Source organism: Phascolarctos cinereus, unplaced genomic scaffold (genome assembly GCF_003287225.1).
Source record: "Phascolarctos cinereus isolate Bilbo 61053 unplaced genomic scaffold, phaCin_HiC Scaffold_1;HRSCAF=81, whole genome shotgun sequence".
Lineage (NCBI taxonomy): Eukaryota > Metazoa > Chordata > Mammalia > Diprotodontia > Phascolarctidae > Phascolarctos > Phascolarctos cinereus.
The window spans coordinates 20400809-20420503 of NW_027555514.1; the positions used below are offsets into that span (position 1 = coordinate 20400809).

Here is a 19695-nt window from a genome sequence, read left to right on the forward strand (position 1 = left end):
TCAGTTTCCTTATCTTATAGAATGTAAGTGGCCTCTAGTAGGTATGTATTAAATGCTCATGGGTTAAAATGAGGTGGTTGGCCTTGGGGCTTATTAATTCCTCTAAGACATAGCCTGGCTTTGTGTTTAATCGCCAGGACCTCCCGGCTGTGTTCCTTGCAACTTTTTGTTCTTTTTCAGCTGTGTCTGACTCTCTGTGACCCCATTTGGGGGTTTTCTTGGCAAAGATACAGGAGCAGTTTTCCATTTCCTTCTCCAGCTCATTTTACAGATGAGGAAACTGAGGCCAACAGGGTGAAGTGACTTGGCCAGGGTCATACAACTAGGAAGTGTCTGAGGGCAGGTTTGAACACAGGAAGATGAGTCTTCCTGACTCCAAGCCCGGTGGCCTATCCATTCTGCCACCTAGTGATTTTCTGTTCTTTGCAACGGAAGGTGCTTAATAAATGCTTCTTGCCTTGACTTGGCTTAGGGATCTATCTTTAAGGTTACCTTCAGCTCTAAGTCAAGGAAAGAGCATGGTATGGCGGAAGGAGCCCTGGACTGGGAGTCTGAGGGCTTGGGCCTTGAATCTGAGCTTGGTATTTTGCATCCCCTCCTCCTTCTGTGCAATGGGGAGATTGGACCAGATGGCTCCAGAGTTAGCTGTCTCATTGTCGTCCTTGGATCTCTACCACCTGGCACAGTGCCTGGCACACAGTAGGCGCATTATTAATCAATGTTTGCTGATTGACTGATGATCCTAGGATCCCTAGGGGAAAAAAAGAAATCACCAAAGCCTCCATAAACACCTGCAACTAACTACAAGTATTGCTGGAGGTGGTCTAGTGGAGCAAGTGGTTTTCCCGAGCTTTCTGCCCATGGGAAATTCCCAGCTGGGAATGAGCTCCCTGAGTGGGAGTGGGTTCTGTTGCATCAGCTTTTCATCGCATGGGCTAGGTACGAAGCTGTGGTATTGTGGACCTCCTTCCTGAGCACAGAGCTGTCTACGGAAGGCTTTCCTGCTGTTTGGAGCAAGCACATTCCCCCAACATTCTTCTGGAAGTCTGTGAGCAGGGTCATTCATTTATTTCATGTCCAAAGTGCAGTCTCCTCTGGGGGAGGATGCTGTTTGTGGAGCAGCATGTAATTCTCAGTCAGCATTCTTGGCATCGGGTGGCAGGTGTGTATGTAAGTATAATTTTGCTTTCTTCCTTCCCAGCAAAGGCAGGTATAAGCCCCTATCAGACTTCAGGTGGGGCGAGTTTTGGAGTAAGGGGTTGAGTCCTATCTCTACCACTAACCACAGGGGGACCTGGCCTACTCTGTGCCAGGCAACTGGAGTACAACATGAGACGCTTACATTCTAATGGAAGACAACAACAGGCACACATATGATTATATACAAAATAAATACAAAAAGTGACTATATAAAAATATTTGTAGAGCAGTTAAAACCAAGGTAGTTTCAAAGAGAGGACACCTGCTTCATGCAGAAGATGGTGCTCCTATGTGGGCAAGTCATTGAATTTTCTGTGCCTCAGTTTCTTTGTATGTAAAATAAGGGAGTTGGACTAGACACCCTTCAGGTGCCTTCCTGCCTTGGTTCTGTGGTCCTAGGAACCTCAACCTGTCTATCCATTCATTACTAGCCAACTTTGACATAGACCTTGCTGCATACTGATCATGATACCCATTTAGCGCCATCCGCTACTTATTTTTATAGTGTTACCAACAAACAATTTGCAAACTTTTTTGTCTCGTGTGCCAGACCTGAGCCAGTGCTAAATAATGCAAGATTCGGGGCTTTCAGGTTGTTAAATGCTCATCAGCAAAGAAAAATGCATTTCAGACAGATCTGAAAAGTAGATACTTGAGCTTTTGAAAGTGGACAATGGAGGGAGTTAGTGCTAGGTGGGCATTGGTTACAGCAGAATTTCATCCTTGCTAGAGCCTCACTGGACAAGAATGTAGACGTCAGGAGTCATCAAGCTGCTGCACACCTGGGCAAAATAGGCTTACTCTTTGAAATGTGCAAGAATGAATTCCCTCCCTGGGATAGATTTTAAAATGGGCTAATGCCGAGACCATTTATTGTTGTTCAATCATTTCAGTTGTATCTGGCCCTGTGACCCCATTTGGGGTTTGCTTGGCAGAGATACTGGAGTGGTTTGCCATTTCCTTCTCCAGCTCATTTTACAGATGAGGAAACTGAGACAAGCAGGGTTAAGTGACTTGTCCAGGGTCACACAGCTAGGAAGTGTCTGAGGCCAGACTGGAACTCAGAAAGATGATTCCAAGGCTAGTGCTCCACGGTGCCGAATGACACCCTACTCCTCACGAAACAGTGCTGCAGTGTGATAATTGTGTTTGAGTGTGAAGAACCCTGGCTAGTGCTTGCTACCTGTGTGACCTTGGGCCAGTCACTTACTTCCTGGTTTCCACATTCGTGAAAAGAGGATTCACATAGGACTTAGTTTAGAGCCCTTTCTTTGCTACTTACTCCCTGTGTGACCTCAGGCAAGTCCCTTCCTTTCCTGGCCTCAGTTTCCTTATCTGTCAAATAAGGGAGTTGTTGTTAGCTCCTCTCAGGTTGTAAGTCATCTCGGATCCCAGGTCCAGCCTCCTCCCCGGGTGACGTTGGCCAAATCATTTCACCTCTGGCTCGTGGCATCCTTATCTCTAAAATGAGGAGGTTCATGTTCCTTAAAATGAGGAAGATCCCTTTCGCCTCGAGAAGCAATGAATACTTTCCCCACTCCCAATTTTTAAAAATGTTACAAGTTAGCTTTAATTAGAACTTTTAACCACACGTGAACTGCTGTTTTCGTCTAGCAAAACAGTGACCTGAAGGAAAGAGAGAGATACTTTCAAAATTGGATCCATGGTTTCATCCATGTAGGAAACTCCCAGTGAAGAAGTGCCTTTCATGGATACAAATTATCAGCCGCTGCAACTTAGAGTGTTAAAGGCTTAGTGAAAGTTATGCAACTCGCCCAGGATCACGGAGCCAGCAGGTCTGAAAACCAATGAAGCAGCAACGAGAAGTCTTTCCAGCCCTTCACAACCTGGCCTCAGCTTACCTCTGCAGCCTCATCATGTGTTACTTCTCTTCCTACATTCTGTGATTCATCTAGATCCTTTTGCTGTGTGGACACAGCCAGTTTCTGTGCCTTTGCGTGGACTGCGCCCTACGCCTGGAATGCCCTCCCTCCTCACGTCTGCCTCTTAGAATACTTTGTTTCCTTGATCATTCAGCTCAGAGCTACATTCTACAAGAACCCTTTCTAACTGCCAATGCCCTTTCCTGCCCCTCTCCATTACCTTGTGTTCAGTTTGCATATACTCACTTTTATTCATGTTGTCTCTCCTGGTAGAATGTAAGCTCCTTGAGGGCAGGAGGTTTTTTGCATTCCCAACACCTAACACAGTGCCTGGCACACAGTGAGTACTTAGTAAATGCTTTCTGGCTGATGACCTATTACAGTTCTCTCACCTTGATGAAGCACATTAGCAGTAATAATGCTGATCAAGATAACAACAACAATAGCACATTTAAAAGGTTTGCAGAGCACTTCCCACATTTTATCTCATTTGATCTTCTCAATAACCCTGTGAGGAAAGTGCTTTTATCCCCATCTTCAAGAGGGGAAACTGAGACTCAGTGAAGTTAAGGGACTTTCCCAAGGTCCCACAGAGGGCATCTAATGCCAGATGGAAAGCCACACCCTCCTGTCTCCAGGTCCAGCACGCCAGCCTTTACCGTGTGTTTGTTGTTTAGTTGTTTTCAGCCAAGTCCAACTCTCCATGGCCCCATTTGGGGTTTTTCTTGGCAAAGATACTGGAGTGGTTTGCCATTGCCTTCTCCAGCTCATTTGACAGATGAGGAAACTGAGGCAAACAGGGTTAAGAGACATTCCCAGGGTCACATGGCTAGGAAGTGTCTGAGGCCAGATTTGAACTTGGGAAGATGAGTCTTCCAGACTCCAGGCCTGGCCCTCTATCCACTGTACCACCTGGCTGCCCTTTATTGTATGTTGCTTTTTATAAATAGTTGGAGTAGAAAATTGGAAAGGGACATATATTTTCAACCAATGCGGAGTTTTTTTTTTCATGGCTTTACTTATTTATCACAAAGAAAGGCTTTTTTGGGGGGGAGGGAGGCAGGCTTCTGAGATGGTTATAGTAATGCCAAAAGAAAAAAATGAAGGAAAGAAAGAAAAGATCTTCAATCAGTCATTTAAAATAAACTACACAGAAGAGAATGGAGGCAGGGCTATTTTGGAAGTGGCATGTCAACATTTCAATCTACTTTTAAAAGCAATATGTAATGGAGATCTACGGCTTCATACATAGTCTCCTTTTTGTATTGGGAAATGGAGAGCAGGCAAGAACAACTAGATTTACGAATCTCTTCCTGGTTGCCAGGTGCTGTGCTAAAAGTGCTAGGGATGCAAAGAGAAGTAAAAAGACAGTCATTCGCTGTCCTCCTACAGCTTCTGCTCTGGTGGGGGGAGACAACACCTCAAAGGGGGCTGAAAGGGAAGGGGTGAAGGGGGTGAGGGCTGGAGAGGCAGGAGCACAGCCAGAGGGGAGATGGAGCATGGCTGGCCTGGGCTAACCCCCCTAAATGGAGGCTCTCCTGGAAGAGACTCAACAGGGGCAGAAGGGCTTCATTGTTGTTTGTTTGTCAACTTCACACAAAAGGGAACTTTTAAAAAAATTCAGTGTAAGAGGAAAGCTCCTTGATACCTCTGGTCAGTCAGGCCGTCTCCTTTGGATCTCCCAAAGTCCTTTGCTTTTTGGCCTCTCAAAAGCATTCTTCCCCTAATGTTCTCTATGATAGCCGCCTTTGCTGGGGTCTTCTGGAGTCTCTTAGATGCTGGAGCCTGGATCTGGGCCAACAGTCGTAGCTGTTGTGTCCCCTCAAGCCACACAGACAGTAGGCATTTAATTGTTGTTTTCTAAATATGTATCCAAGTGCTTGTTGGTGCCCAGCATTGAGCTGTATCAGGGAGCAGCTCCAGCCCTGAGAGGTCCTTCAGTGAATATCAAGGAGAGAAATGACATGGAGATCCTAAGGGCGCTAGCCTGTGTCGTGATAACAGATGCATTTCTAAAGGCTTTAGAGTTTAGAAATCTCTTTCCTTGTAATGCCTTTGCTTGGGGTAGTAAGTGAGAATATTCTCATCCCCATTTTGCAGATGAGGAAAGTAAGGCTCTGAGATGAAGTAACTTGCCCAAAGGCACGAAGATAATTATTATGCAGGGGTAGGACTTGAACTCAAGTCTTTATGAGTCCAAATCCAGCACCCTGGAGTCCCAGTCCAGTCTTCTTTCCAATATAGTGCAAAATTCCTAGACATCCTTTATGGTAACCAAGAGGAAAAGCCAGTCTTGAACTCTCCCTTTTTTATTGTTAATTTATTTTGACTTATCAACAATCCCTTCCATAGGCTTTTGAGTTTTAAATTTTTCTACCTCTCCCTCCCTCCCCAAGACAGCTGCGTAATCTGATATAGGCTATTCATATACATTCCTATTAAACATATTTTCACATTAGTCATGTTGTAAGGAAGAATAAGAACAAATAGGAGGAACCATCAGAAAAAAGAAAACAAAACAAAAGAAAAAAATAAAAGAGGGACAGCTAGTTGGCACAGTGGACAGAGCACGGCCCTGAAGTCAGGAGGACCTGAGTTCAAATCCGGCCTCAGACACATAACACTCACTAGCTGTGTGACTCTGGGCAAGTCACTTACCCCCAATTGCCTCACCCCCCCAAAAAAATAAATAAATAAAAAGAGCAAATAGTATGCTTCGATCTGCATTCAAACTACATAGTTCTTTCTTTGGATGTGGATAGCGTTTTCTATCATGAGGCCTTTGGAGATGCCTTAGATCCTTGCATTGCTGAGAAGAGCTAAGTCAATCAAAGTCAGTCATCACACAATGTGGCTGTTACTGTGTATAACATTCTCCTGGTTCTGCTCACTTCACTCAGCATCAGACCATACAGGTCTTTCCAGGTTTTTCTCAAGTCCACCTGCTCATCATTTCTTGCAGCACAATAGTATTCCATTACATTCATATACCACAACCTGCGCAGCCATTCCCCAGTTGATGGGCATCCTCTAATGTCCAATTCTTTGCTTCCACAAAAAGAGCTGCTATCAATATTTTTGTACATGTGGGTCCTTTTCCCACCAAGGACACACTGGCATCTGAACCTAAGTCTTTTCTGGTCTGGAAAAGAGAAAACTCAGGATTGTCATGTATAGGAGGGACAAAACTTGTTCTTTTGGGGCCCAGAGGGCTCAGAGAGGCTGAACCAGCAGGAAGGGAAGAAGCTGCAAGGAAGCAAACTGAGACTTGACAGCCCGAAGGCCTTTCTGGCCATAAGAGTCATCCCAGAGTGAAATAGTGGAGTTGCTTTCCTGTCATTGGAGATATTCAAGCAAAGACTGATTGGCTTTTAGTTGGCCTCCTGGAGGGTGACAAGGGTTTTTTGGGGGGATGGCTTGGATGACACAGCTACTGACGTCCCTTCCACCTCTGAGGTTCTGTGATGCCAGTGTGGCTTCGTAATGCTGCATCCCAACCCTTCTTATTAATAGAAGAAGGAAAGAGTACTTGGTGCTTGGGAAGCAGATATTCCCCAGGCCCCATTCCCCTTTCCTTCCTTCCATTCTCTGCTTGTGTTCACAGTGCCTCAGACTCTTACATACACACACACACACACACACACACACACACCCTTCCTCCCACCCCCACCCCAGGCTGATCGCTTTCCTCAGACCTTTCCCAAAAGCTGTTCTTGGCCCTGACCCAATGTCCTGCCCATGTTCTTGGGCACAGGCTGATGCCTCTCCCTGGTACAGATATGAAGAGCAGGGTTTCTGAATTTAGAAAGGCCCAGCCCCTTCTAGGAGCATACTCTAGATGCTTGAACACATAGGGGAAGGCTTGCCTTGTACTTAAAAAATGTGCTGAAATGGATAGCCTCATATGGAAAAGACTTTGCTGGCCTTAAAAAATATGCTAATACTGATAGCCTTAGCACATGTTACTTGTTGCTAGTGGGAAAGATATCGAACCGGACGGCCAGGGGGCCATGGATGGGGAAGAATAGGGTGTAGGGGGAGAACAATTCCAAGTTTCAAATCCTGACTCAGACACATATGGCCATGGCAAGCCAACTTAACCCCAGTGAGCCCCTATCTTCACCTGTGTGAGAATGGGGGTAATAATTTCATTATCATCATCCCAGGATGGTTTTAAGAAGAGCTCTTTATAAAACTTCCAAAGCTCCAAAATGTGGGTGTTGTTGATGATGATGATAATGATGTTACTATTGTTGATTTCAGATCAATATCCCACCTCTGACCTATCTGTGTTAATTTAGGCAAGTCCCTGTAGCTCCATGGGCCTCAGTTTCCCTTTCTGCAAAATGAGGACATTTGGGATCGAACATGATCTGGAGCTGGAAGGGACCCTGGGGGCCATCTAATGCTGCCCCTTGTTTCACAGATGAGGAAACTGAGGCCCAGGGAGCTGAAATGGCTACAAAGGTAGTGGGTGGCTTAATAGGGATTCGAACTCAGGCCCTTTGACCCCCAGTGGAGCATTCTTTCCATGGCACTGTGGCATGAACAGGGGAAAATGATGTATCTTTCTGCCCCTCTCCCTTCCCTCCCAAGCATTTTTTAAAGCATTTTTTTTTAAAAAGTAAAGATCAACCAGTCTGAATGCCTTTGCTTAGGAACGGAAAAGCTTTGATTCAGTGTTTACTCTGTGCCAAAGTGCTCAAGATTCAAACTGAAAATCGAGATGGTTCCTGCTCCCTAAGAGCTCACCTGATCAGGGGAGCTGCCACTCGTCTGTACCTTTAATAACAGGATATGATCATTTTTATATAAGTCGATCTTTCTCTTAAGGGGGCGCCCTTAGCTCCATGGAACTATTATGGGAAGAGTCAACGAGGACAGGCCAGGTTAGGGGCTAGAGTCTCTCTAGTATCCAGGAGCTGATTCATCTCTGCCCACCCTTCCTGACACCAGGACCATAACATTGAACAATGTAACAGAACTGAAGACAGGTGCTTAAAATTCAGAGCCTTTGATCCAGCTGATGTGGAAGAAAAGAGTGGGTTTATTGGCTAAAATCGGGTTTGAGGATTATCTCAGGGTAATCTCAGGATCTCTGTAAAACGTTTTCCTCATTCATTAACTGTTCCCTTGCATACTATACTCTGCTGTGATATAGAAACCTGCTTTGAGCTATGAGAATTTTTAATGAAGAAAGAAAAGCAAATGACTTTCTCTGTGTTCCAGTAGGTCTAATGATGAGTGTGTTTGTTTTTTTTTTCCTTTCCTCCTCCGGTGGGGGCTCAGCACGTCTGGAGCGAGAGTGAAGACTGCTTGCCTTTCCTGCAGCTGGCACAGGATTATATCTCCTCTTGTGGCAAGAAGACCCTCCATGAAGTGTTGGAAAAAGTCTTCAAGTCTTTCAGACCTGTAGGTGCTCACTTGGCTTTTAAAAGAAGGGTTCTTTGATAAGCACGTTGGGAATCCAGGGAGGGGGTGGGGAGAGCAGGCAAAAGCCAGGCTGACTAATTGTTACTGTTTTGTTAACTCTCTGGCTTAAAGATAGCACTGGGTGTTATCGGAGACTGGGAGTTTATTGGGGGTGGGAAAGAATTCTTCTGAAACAGCTGGTTGTTGAAATGAGGGTGATTATTCCAAGTACTGTGTTCGTTGAGTCAGGAATCCCAGTTATGGGGGAAGGGAAATGGATCCTTTGGTGGATGGTTAATTACACACTGTCCAAATACTTTTTGGATCCAGTCTATGTGAGCCCTTATGATTTGCTGAGCTCTGGTTCTTTCTGTTGCACCCTGGATTTGGGGACCGACTTTTTCCTGGAGTCTAAATAGAAGTAGCCTTTTATGTTTATAGGAGGAGAGAGATTTCCTTCCATTTAGAATCGATTCCCTACACCCTTTTTTTCTTGATCCAGATGTTTCCCAACAACTACCAAGATTCTGAAAGTTCATCCTCCTCTCCCTCCCGGTATCACCACTATTTTTGTTTAGATGTTTTATGTCACAGACACAGATTCAATGTTGCTTCTTCAGGTTTCACGGGTCTATCTGTGATGTGGAAATATCAATGCCTGTCATTCCTTGCTTCATGGAATTGTCCTGTATCTGGCACTATGGCTCTCACTGTAGGACTTCTGCAGTCTGCAGGTCCTCAGATGAGCTCTCCCTTCCCCCTCTCTCAGTCTGACTTTGGTGGCAGGAATGTCTAAAGGGTTAGTGCACATGATGTGTTTAAAGGGCTGTAAGCCTCTGAGAGTAAGGACATGCCCTAGATTGGATGACTAGAAGTGTTATAAACGTGAATAAAGAAGGATTGTCTGAATTCTGTGGGTGAAGCTTTCAGCCTGTCCATCTGAAACATTGTCCCTCTTCCAAATTATGCTTTTCCTAGCTTTCATTCCTTTCCTGCTTCTCTGCCTCCTTCTCTTCTCATTCCTTCCCTCCTCTGTCCTTTTTTCATTCCTCCCTCTCCTCCTTTTCCTTCCTTCCTTTTCTCTGGTATAGTTTTTGATGTAACAAAGTTATAAATAGCTAGATATATTCTCATCTTTTAAAAATTCCTATCAATACCTTTTGGTTTTATGTCGTGGTAATGTCTGTGTATACCATCCTCTCCCCTGCCCCTACACACACCAGAATTGAAACAAGTGAATCAAAAACAACTAGTTGAGCAACTGTGTCTGACAATGTATTCAACATTCTGTCCCTGTAGACCCCCAGCCCTCTGCTACCAGAAGGAAAGAATGTTGCATTATCTCTTCTCCGGCAACAAATATAATTATTTCAATTCTTCCCAGTTTGCCTTTCTTTGACTATCTCTTGTTGTGGCCATATATCTTTTATTGTCTTGATTCTGCTTACTTCATTCGAGGTCATTCCGGTCCTAGCATGTATTAAGCCTCACCCACTCTGTGCTGGGCACTGGGCACTGTTCAAGGACTGGGGAGACAGAAACAAAGCATGAACCAATCCCTGATCCCCAGGAGCTTTCGGCCCACTAGTCGATACAAAGATGCTCATCGAGCAGTAACACATATTGTTTAAGAGACACATAGACAACCCCCTCAAAGTTGCCAGGAAAGTAAAACATGGTATCGTTTGCATTCAAGTTTTGGGAAATTTGATCAATTCGTGCAGCTGTCTAGGAGGAGCTGGGGAGCCTGCAAGGAAAAGTGATGTGTTCAGCATTGACTTGGAAGTGTCTGTTCCCTGCCCCACCTCCCTGTGCTCATTCCTCCCCTGTGCGTTCCCTCCTGAGAGTTATGTTGGATTTGCATGTTTTCATCCTGAAAAGAAACTTATTGTCAAAAATCTTGCATTCAGAGGAATGCTTGAGCTGGACTTGGGGTTCATCAATAAGGCATGTACAGTGTGTATGTGTGTGTATCCCTTTGAACAGAGAAACTTTCCAACCCAAAGTTTTTCTTTCTCTTCCTTTCTCTCCTGCCTTTCTGTGCTCCAGCCAAGTAGGAAAGATTGATGCTGGAGAAAATTACTGAGTGCCCAGGACTGAAAAGAAAGCTGTTTGGGGCTCTGATGGAAAGGGGATAAACTTAACTTCCTGATTTTCTGGATCCAATCTTTATTTTTTCTAGACCTTCAACTAGTTGTTTTTGTACCTGGAACATAACTGGCCTGGGAGAGTGGAGATGAGACGGGAAGGGGTGATGGGCTTACCTGGGGTGTGACTGCTCACGGGCTAGTGGGAATGCAAGGCACACCAGGATACCATGAGTGAGCTGCTGAAGGGGAAGGAAGTCAGCCCTGGGATAAGACCACAGCCTCTGCTGCCATAGGAGTGGGGCCAGGCAGGGGGGGAAAGCATGCCTCTGGTAGTCAGAGACTTCCTTCTCCAGTGAGGATGACTCTTTATCTTCTTTCTCTGTGGACCGCCATTTGGGGATGCCTTTAAAGACCTCCTGCCCATGGTTCACTACCTTAAGTGCTATACAAAGCACAGTCAGTGGGTACAGACCCTCCTAGATAGACCCCTTTGTGAGGTTGTGTGTGTGTGTGTGATGGGCATCTGTTTTATGGGAGACCTTTATAGAGCTGACAACGTGGGGTTGTTTGGGTTCCCTTCACACTCTGTGAGTGGAAAGTGGGGAAAGAGAAGGAGCTGGGAAGAAAGATGAACAAGGGGGCAGGACTTGGGCAATACCTTTGTCTCCCTCCCCCCCATAGATTTTAGAAGGAGGTGGGAAAACAGTTTGTAAAGTGTCATCCATATGACCCAGGCCACTTGAGCGAAGTAGGGAGCCTGAAGTAGGTGACAGCGGAAAGGAAACACACCTAAAACAGGTACAAGCATGTCCTAGTGCCTCTCTCCCATCAAGCACCAGGTTCAGGGGCTGGGGAGAAACGAAAAGTAAAATAATCCTTGATCTCCAGGAGCTTTTGTCCTATTTATCAGCCCAAAGATGCTCCCTACGCATCCCTTTTCTTTGTCATCTCCTTCTGTGGACTGTCAGCAGAAAAGATGCCTTTAAAGTCCTCGTGTCCGTGGGTGGGGCACACCACCTTAGGTGCTCATCGGAGCAAGGTCAGTGGACTCAGACCCTCCCAGGTAGCCCCTGGTGAGGTTTTCTCTTGGGCATCAGTATTACAGAGGAACTTTGTAAGGCTGACCACATGGGGTGGTTTGTGTTCCAACTCCAGATCTCTGATTCTGTGATCCTATCATTTAAGAACAGAGAGAGGATCTCAAGTGGAGTGCCATAGATATCTACCCTTAAGAGAGCCAGGACCCAAGAAGATCTTAGCTGGCTAGAACAAAGGATTGAATTGAATAAGATAAAAACAAAGAGGGGTAAATGAGTGGCTTAAGTACAGGTGTGGCTAGAAAAGAGTTTGTGTAGAAAAAGACCTAGAGGTTTTAGTGGACCACAAGCTCAATATGAGTCAGCTAAGAAATGCTACCATTTAGGCATGGTATCCAGAGCAAGGGAGGCCATCCTCTCATGATGCTCTTCCTCTAGAGCTACAATGTTGCATTCAGTTCAGGCACCGAATTTTTGGAACAATGTGGTTAGATTGGCATACATCCAGAGGAAGGGACTAGAGATTACCGTGAAAGGCCTTGAAGGAACTGGAGGTGTTTAGCCTGGAGAAGGGAGAAAGCGACGTTAGGCAGGGGGAGAGGAGCATGATAACTTGAAGTATCCTAAGGGCCATCCTGTGGAAGAGGCAGCAAGGGATAGCACACTACTAACACTTAGATGTGTCCCAGAGGTGGGCAGGCTGCCCGGGGAGTGGGGAGGAGGCGGGGCCTCCTCATTGCTGGTCTCCATCGCTATTTGTTGGATATGTTTTAGAGAAAGAAGATTCTTGTTCAAGACAGAAACCAAGGCCTAGAGAAATCAAATGACTTGTGCAAGGACACACAGCTCAATTTGGGAAACATTTGTTAAGCGGCAACTGCCAGGCTGTTGTTATTCTTATTATTACAACAACCCTCAAAATGGAACAATTCCTGCACTGGAGGAGCTTATGTTCTACTGTCCACAATGTGTCTACAGAGTAGATACAAAGTAACCATTTTGTTTCCATGTCACTTCTTGACTTTTTTTTTCTGCTGCACAGAGGTTAGTGCAGTATGTTTTGTTCATGTATGCCCAACTGGGGAATTTTATCAATTTTTTTAAAAGCCATATATTGTATTGATTGAATGATTATTTTTATTTATCAAGGAAACTGGAAACTTAAAAATTAACCAAATACCAGTTTAGAAACGTGACACAGAACAAACCCCATTTTAAAATGTTATTTAAAGTGCCCTATAAATACTAGCTATTGTTGTTATTTATTTTGGGTTTTAGGGTGTGCCTTGGCCTGTGCCCTGTATGTGGGTGCCTGGGCCTCTGGACATTTTTCTCACTATTACTCATAACATCGTTTATATCCTGTTAGATGGCATAGTGAATAGAGCATTGAGCCTAGAGTCAGGAAGGCCTGAGTTCAATCCAGTCCCAGATGCTTATTAGCTGTGTGACCCTGGGCAAGTCACTTAACTTCCATCTGCCTTGGTTTTCTCATCTGTAAAATGGGGAAAATAATAGCAGCTCCCTCCCAAGGTTGCTGAGGATTAAAAGAGATAATTGTGAAGTGCTGAGCACAGTGCCTGGCACATAGCAAGCACTATGCAAGTGTTGCTTGTTATTATTATTATCCTAGTCAGGCTATAGCTTGCTTTGCTGTTTTCTTTGCTCTGAGTTATTCCATGTGACTCTTTTGGTATTTCTCTATGTTCTTCATAGTCTTCTGGTACCAGTATGATTCTGTGGCACCTCCACACTCCTATAGGCTCCTCCTTTCTCAATGTGGACAAACCTCCTTGTTTTACAGGTGAGGAAACTTGCCTCACAGAAGCTCTACAACTTAGGTTCATTTAGTTATTACTAACTATCCCAATCGATGGATGGGGAAGCTGAGGCCTGAAGAGGGAAGGTGGCTCGCTGAAAGCTCACATGGTCAGTTATGGAGCCAGCCTGGGAGCTCTTCCACTTCCAAAGGGCCTCTGACCTGGAGGGAGGGGTCCTGGTACTGGAGATGTCACTTCAGTGTCTTTAATGTTTTTGAAGCACTTTCCTCCATCTGGTCAAATGGAAAGAATGCAGGACCTTTGTGTGAATCATTACCTGGGGGACCTTGGGCAAATCATCCTTAATTTTTTCGCCTGTCAAAGGAACTCAGGATGGCCTCTGTGGGGGTCGGCCTCCTTGGGGGATGGCCTCCAAGGTTCCTTCCAGCTCTTGATCTGTGATCCTTCCTGTATGCCATTTTACTTACTTGAGTGTCAAATGAGTAACAATCTCTGCAAAAGCATGTGGGAAACAGAATGGGGGGGGGGGAGGTGGGAGATAGAATGGGGGATGGGAGGTGGGAGAAAGAATGGGGGGTGAGAGGTAGGAGATAGAAGGGAGGGTGGGAGGTAGAAGGTAGAATGGAGGATGGGAGGTGGGAGATAGAATGGGGGATGGGAGGTAGGAGACAGAATGGGGGATGATGATGGGAGATAGAACAGGGGATGGGGGTGGGAGACAGAATGTCACCTGTGGGAAATAGCAAGGTGGCCAGTTGACTGGAATGTAGAATATGCATGCAAAGATGGGTTGGAACCCAAGAGGGATATGAGAGGGGAGAGGCTAGATGTAAGGAGGCCACTGGGAGGCTGTTGTAATGGTCTAGGTGAGTCTGCTGAAAGCCTGAGCTAGGGAGGTATCTTTGTAAGTGGAGAAAAAGGAATGGATATGGAAGAAGTGGTAGAGACTGAATTGACAAGACTTTGGCTACTGATTAGATATGGGGGATAAGGGAAAGAAGAATCAGGGGAGGTGTTTTTGGCAGGAGTTGGCTAAGACACTTAAAGTCATACCGACAGGACCTGATGCTTTTCAATCTTCTCGGAGCCTATGATCTTTCCTTCCTCTAAATCACTAAGGGATCTGTGATCTCATTGATGTGAGCAGTGAGGCAGATTGCAGCCCATTCATGCCAGCCCACCCATCCTCCATCATTCCTACTCAACAAGAATTAGATTATCAAGAAGAGAAAGCAGAATCCTCTCTTCATTTTAGGAGGGTGTTTGACAGCACAGCAAATGTGCTGAGTTATATCAATGACAGCTTATGTCAATTGCATGAGTTAATGCATCTCATCTTAGGGTGTTTGGAGGCTTTATTTTGGTGGGAGGGTCTGGCCTTTTATTTCACAAGCTGCTTAATTCTGATCAGTAGACTTTTGTCTGTCATGCTGGGTAACCAGGCAGCAGTTCACAGAGACTCAGAAAGTAACCCAAAGATGAGGTGTTTATATTATTCATTCCCTCTTCTTGTACTTAAAGGGAAACTCCATCCCATACTGCAACATGCCTAATTCCTAGATGCCCATGGATGGAATTTCCAAACCTACCATGGAAAACAAGGATGCTCATAAATAGACAAAACCCTTGTGCTGGGGTTTTCTCTGAGAGATATACTCTAGCATTAATGGGTTAACACCTTTTGGGTTCCTCTCTCTCCCTGCCTTTATTGGGGCTGACATTTTTTCTCTTTGGTGACAATAGATGCATCATACTAAGCCTGAAAGGGAAACACAGAGTAGCGGCCCCCTTGCGGTCTTGGTAATCTCAGTATCCAGGACCACCAATGATGCCTAGTGGAAGATTCTGTCCTGGCTTGATCCCACTAGCTACCAAGGCAAGCCAGATCAGAGCTGCAGAGTAAATGAACTCTTTTCGAGTGCATCTCTCATTTTCTTGAGCATGGGGTCATACTGGCTTCTCTTTAGGAGGAGAGAGAGGAGATAATGCCAAAGATGCCATTTCCCCCTGAATTGCTAGAGAAAGTGTTGTTCCCACGTGGAACTCTATCTACAAAGAGCTGATTGGCTGTTGACTGGCTGCAGCCTTGGAGGTCCTGCTTGCTGCTGGTTATTTGTAAATCTGAAACCTGGGACAGCTACCTTTCACTTATCACACCCTCAGGCTAACAATCCTCCTAGCCCAGATTTGTTCCATTCCCATTCCAATAGCCTTCCTTTCACTTCCACTTGAAAGGAAACAATCAAACAAATGAAAAATCTGGCCTTGAAGACAGCTGTGTTGACTGCTACAATTCAGCAAGTATTTATTAAGCCTTGGCTTCATGCTGGGCACTGTGCTAGGCACAAGTCAGAGCTAGCTGTAACTAGGGTGGGGTAAATAGGGTTTTGTCCCAGGATGCCAAATTTAGAGGGTGTTGACTGTACTAGCAGTCCTTTAGCAACTAGAAACAACAGAGCATAGCATTTAGTTAGCAAGCAGAATAAATTAAAATAGGAAACTACTTCACAACATGACTAATATGGAAATATGTTTTGCATGATTGCACATGTATAACCTATATCAAATTGCTTACTGTCTCAGGGAGAAGGGAGGGGAAGGAGAGAATCTGCAACTCAAAATAAAAAATATATATATTGAAAATTGTTTTTTACATGTAACTGGAAAAAATAAAATATTCTTTAAAAAAAAATAGGAAGCTACCAGATGGCAAGTGGGGGTGAACTCCTCCTTTATTCCTCTCTCTCCCCAGCCTCTTCTTCAGCTTCTCTAACAGTGACTTTGTACTGGTGCTCCAGGGTCCCCTATGCATGGCAATGTCCTATTTCTTCCCCCACCTCCCCCTGCATCCCATGCTGGTTATCTGAGGGTTTTAGACTGCTTACCCTGAATGCAAAGAAGCAGTCCCTATGGTCAAGATGCTATGGTGAATTGAGTACAGATCCAGAGAAGTAGAATAACATATGCCCAGTGGAGATGGTGGATTTTAGGCAGCGTGCTCCCTTCTTGCTCTGAACAGCCAATGAATACCATCCATAATTTTTTAGACTTTCTGTGGAATCAGTTAAATGCCTTGAGCACAGTCTCTGTCTGTGATGCTATGTCATATTTTAAAATTTTAAAGCTAGATAATCTCTATGCTTCAGAGTGAAGGCTTCTGTCTTCTGGCCATCCATCCCCTAGAAAGACTGACATGCCAAATATATTAGAAAATAGGAACATCAGGTCATAGATACAAAGATGGAAAGGCCATCCCACCCCTATTTTGTAGAGGAAGACACTGAGGGTCAGAGGAGTTCCATCAATTGCCCATGATCATACAGTTAACATGTCAACAGCTAGAGCTGAAGCCCAGAGGCTTGTGACCTCCAATAGAAAATACCAAAAGGCTTTTTCAAAGGCCTTTTTTTTTTTTTTGGTGAGGTGATCAGGGTTAAGTGACTTGTCCAGGGTCACATAGCTAGTAAGTGTTAAGTGTCTAAAGCTGGGTTTGAACTCAGGTCCTTCTGACTCCAGGTCCAGTGCTCTATCCACTGTGCCACCTAGCTGCTCCTTATCCAGGGCCATTTAAATGAATTCTGTACCCTGGTGTTTGATTAGGACCAGTTGCCTTTTCACAAGCTTCCTTCCTGAAGTTCATTGGCATCTCACTCACTGAAGCTTCTTCTGCCCTTTACGAACAGTTGCTGGGGCTCCCAGATGTAGACGATGACGCATTCGAGGAATACAGCGCCGACGTGGAAGAGGAGGAGCCAGAAGCCGACCATCAACAGATGGGTGTCAGTCAGCAGTAAACTTTGGAGGGTTGTGAGCAGGACAGATGTTAACTTCTTGGTGCCAGGTGGGGTCATGGGCTCCTGTGTTTGCATTTTGCATTCACTCATCACCACAGGAGGTCTGACTCCCAGCATCCGAATTAAAATGAAATAGAATTTTAACCACCATGAAATATCTGTGATAAGCTTTGCTGTGGGGTGGCCTGACTCCCCCCAACCCCTGCCCCTTCTGCCCCCAGCAGGTGTCGGGGGTCGTCTTAGTTGCCTTGTGCCATTTTGAATCTAGAATCTGTTTTGGTAGCCAGCTTCATTTTCTCTTTTGTTCATGGGAAAGGATTCACATCCGCTGACTTGAATGTCCAGTTTGAGGAATGTGTTAGGTCTAGATCTGGCCAAGAGAGAGCCATGTGGGAGGTAGAAGTCAGCTACATTTTTTCATTGATTTTATGACCTTTTAACTACTAGTTAGAGAACGATCTTGCTTCTAAAGCAGGTGTTTTGATATCTCTACATAATTTGTTAAATGCAAAAGGGACAAGAATTCCTCAGATTGATTCAGGAGTAGGAGAGAAATACAAACCTCTGATAAAGGTTTTTTTAAAAATATCACTTAAACATTTATTAAGCGCCTACTGTATGTGAATCTGTTATCCAAATATTTTTAAATGACACCATCCCTGCCCTCAGGGAACTCACTTTCTATTGGGAGGTTGGCTGGGGTATGTTAGACATTCTTACCTGAATAGCCACGCAAATCATTACAAGTATATTCTATAACTTTGAAAACTCCCCAAATCTAAATGACAGTATGTGAAGGATCATGCCACCATTTGGAACTCAGAAGATGAGCCTCAGAGAGCTGTTTGCAATGACCAAACCAGGGTCATACAGAGAGTAACTATTAGGGGCCAGATTTGAATGTGAGTCTCCTTGATTCAAAGATCATAGATCTAAAAGGAGCCTTAGTCCAATTCCCTCATTTTACAAATGAGGAAACTGAGACCTAGGGCAGGGTAGTGACTTGCTCAAGGTGGTAAGTACAGGTGGTAAGTAGGAGAACTGGAATTTGAACCGGAGCCCCTGCCTCCAAACCCCTTGTTCTTTCTTCTGCACCAGGCTGCCTCCAGGTCTAGGACTTGGTGACCTCCCTTCCACGCTGCCTCTCAAGTCCAAAGCCACTTTGCAATAGACAAAAAAAATCAATGAGCAACATTGGGTGATTTTGTAAAAGTGTTTATAAAATATCATGTAAGAGATGAAACTTTCAACTTCCCTCTTTTCTGGTGAGTTGACAACTTGTTAATATCCTGATGTCATTCAGAATGCAAATGTCAGGTCAACCTTGAAGCCATATGTACATTTGTTAGGGAAGTCAACTCTATCCCATGGTCAGAATTTAAAAAAAAAAAAAGCATGATGGAATCCTTCATCACTTTCCCTATCTACCTTTTAGTCTTTAGAGAAAATAAGGAGGAAAGGATCCCATTCCATAATTTACTAGACTTTTAAAGAATCAGATACTTCTAAGTGTCTGATTTGAGCCAATTTTTGATGTGATGTGAAATCTTAGTCCTTTCATACAAGATTAGGCTCACTAAAAGTTGGTGACTGAGGAACCAGAACCACATAGATAACTCCCAGAAGCACCCACTGCCTCGTTATCATTCATCCCACAAACATTTGGAGAGAGCCTTTGGCCAGCAGGATCTATTCAGGGTGTGCGTTCTCATCCCCTTCCCTCGATTGGCACTTTGGATGACTCAGGATGGGGAGTGCTTCCATAGCCCAAGATGGGGCTTAGCGGTCAGTTTCAGAGTCAGGAGAATGCTTGAGCATGCATGGATTGGTGGGTCAGTACGGCCACAAGTTTTGTATTCTGAAAGCTTCCAAAGTATGTTTGCTATGTGGCCAAAATCTTGAATTTAAAATATATATATATATAGAGAGAGAGATGTATGCACATATATATCTACATACGTATGTGTGTATGTATAAGCTTCAGTGCTTATTGGGTTTTGCATTATCTTTTAAGGACGTAGGCATAAACCTGATAGCTTCAATTTTGGGGGGTGAGAGTGTAGGAAAGTGGATTAATGGTAGGAGATCGTTGACTATGCATCATATAACACTTTACCAGAGTCACAGGTAGTTTGTTTTCTCAAATCAAATACAGTTTTTGTGGATTTCATCCCTACTTTGGTCTCCAAGTTTTTATTTTCTCTCTATTAAAAAAATAGATTATAGTCCTAAGAAAAACCAATTTTTCTTCCTAGTAACTTATTTAAAGAAATAAACAACTTAATATATTCCAATAACATCCAGTGGAGTTATGATATATGCTGCCCTTTACTACTTTGTCCAGAGATGAGCTGGGGAGCATGGGTGTGGTGAAAAAGCCATTCAGAGCTGTAAATTATGTAGATATGGTTTCCTGTCCTGCCATGATTCATTTACACACAATAGGCCATGAGAATGAGCTCCTTCCACAAAGCTTCTGAAGCTCACCTACTCAGAAC

The 19695-nt window shown here is 44.5% G+C and overlaps 1 protein-coding gene across 1 annotated transcript in view; it reads left to right on the forward strand.

Moving 5' to 3' along the window:
- MTURN (maturin, neural progenitor differentiation regulator homolog) overlaps positions 1-19367 on the forward strand; it is a 28143-nt gene extending 8776 nt beyond the window's left edge. Inside the window, exons 2-3 of the mRNA XM_020993309.2 lie at positions 8373-8495; positions 17087-19367. Coding sequence (XP_020848968.1) covers positions 8373-8495; positions 17087-17197 — 234 coding nt within the window. The 3' untranslated portion in view covers positions 17198-19367. The remainder of the gene's footprint in view (positions 1-8372; positions 8496-17086) is intronic.
- Positions 19368-19695: the final 328 nt, after the last annotated feature.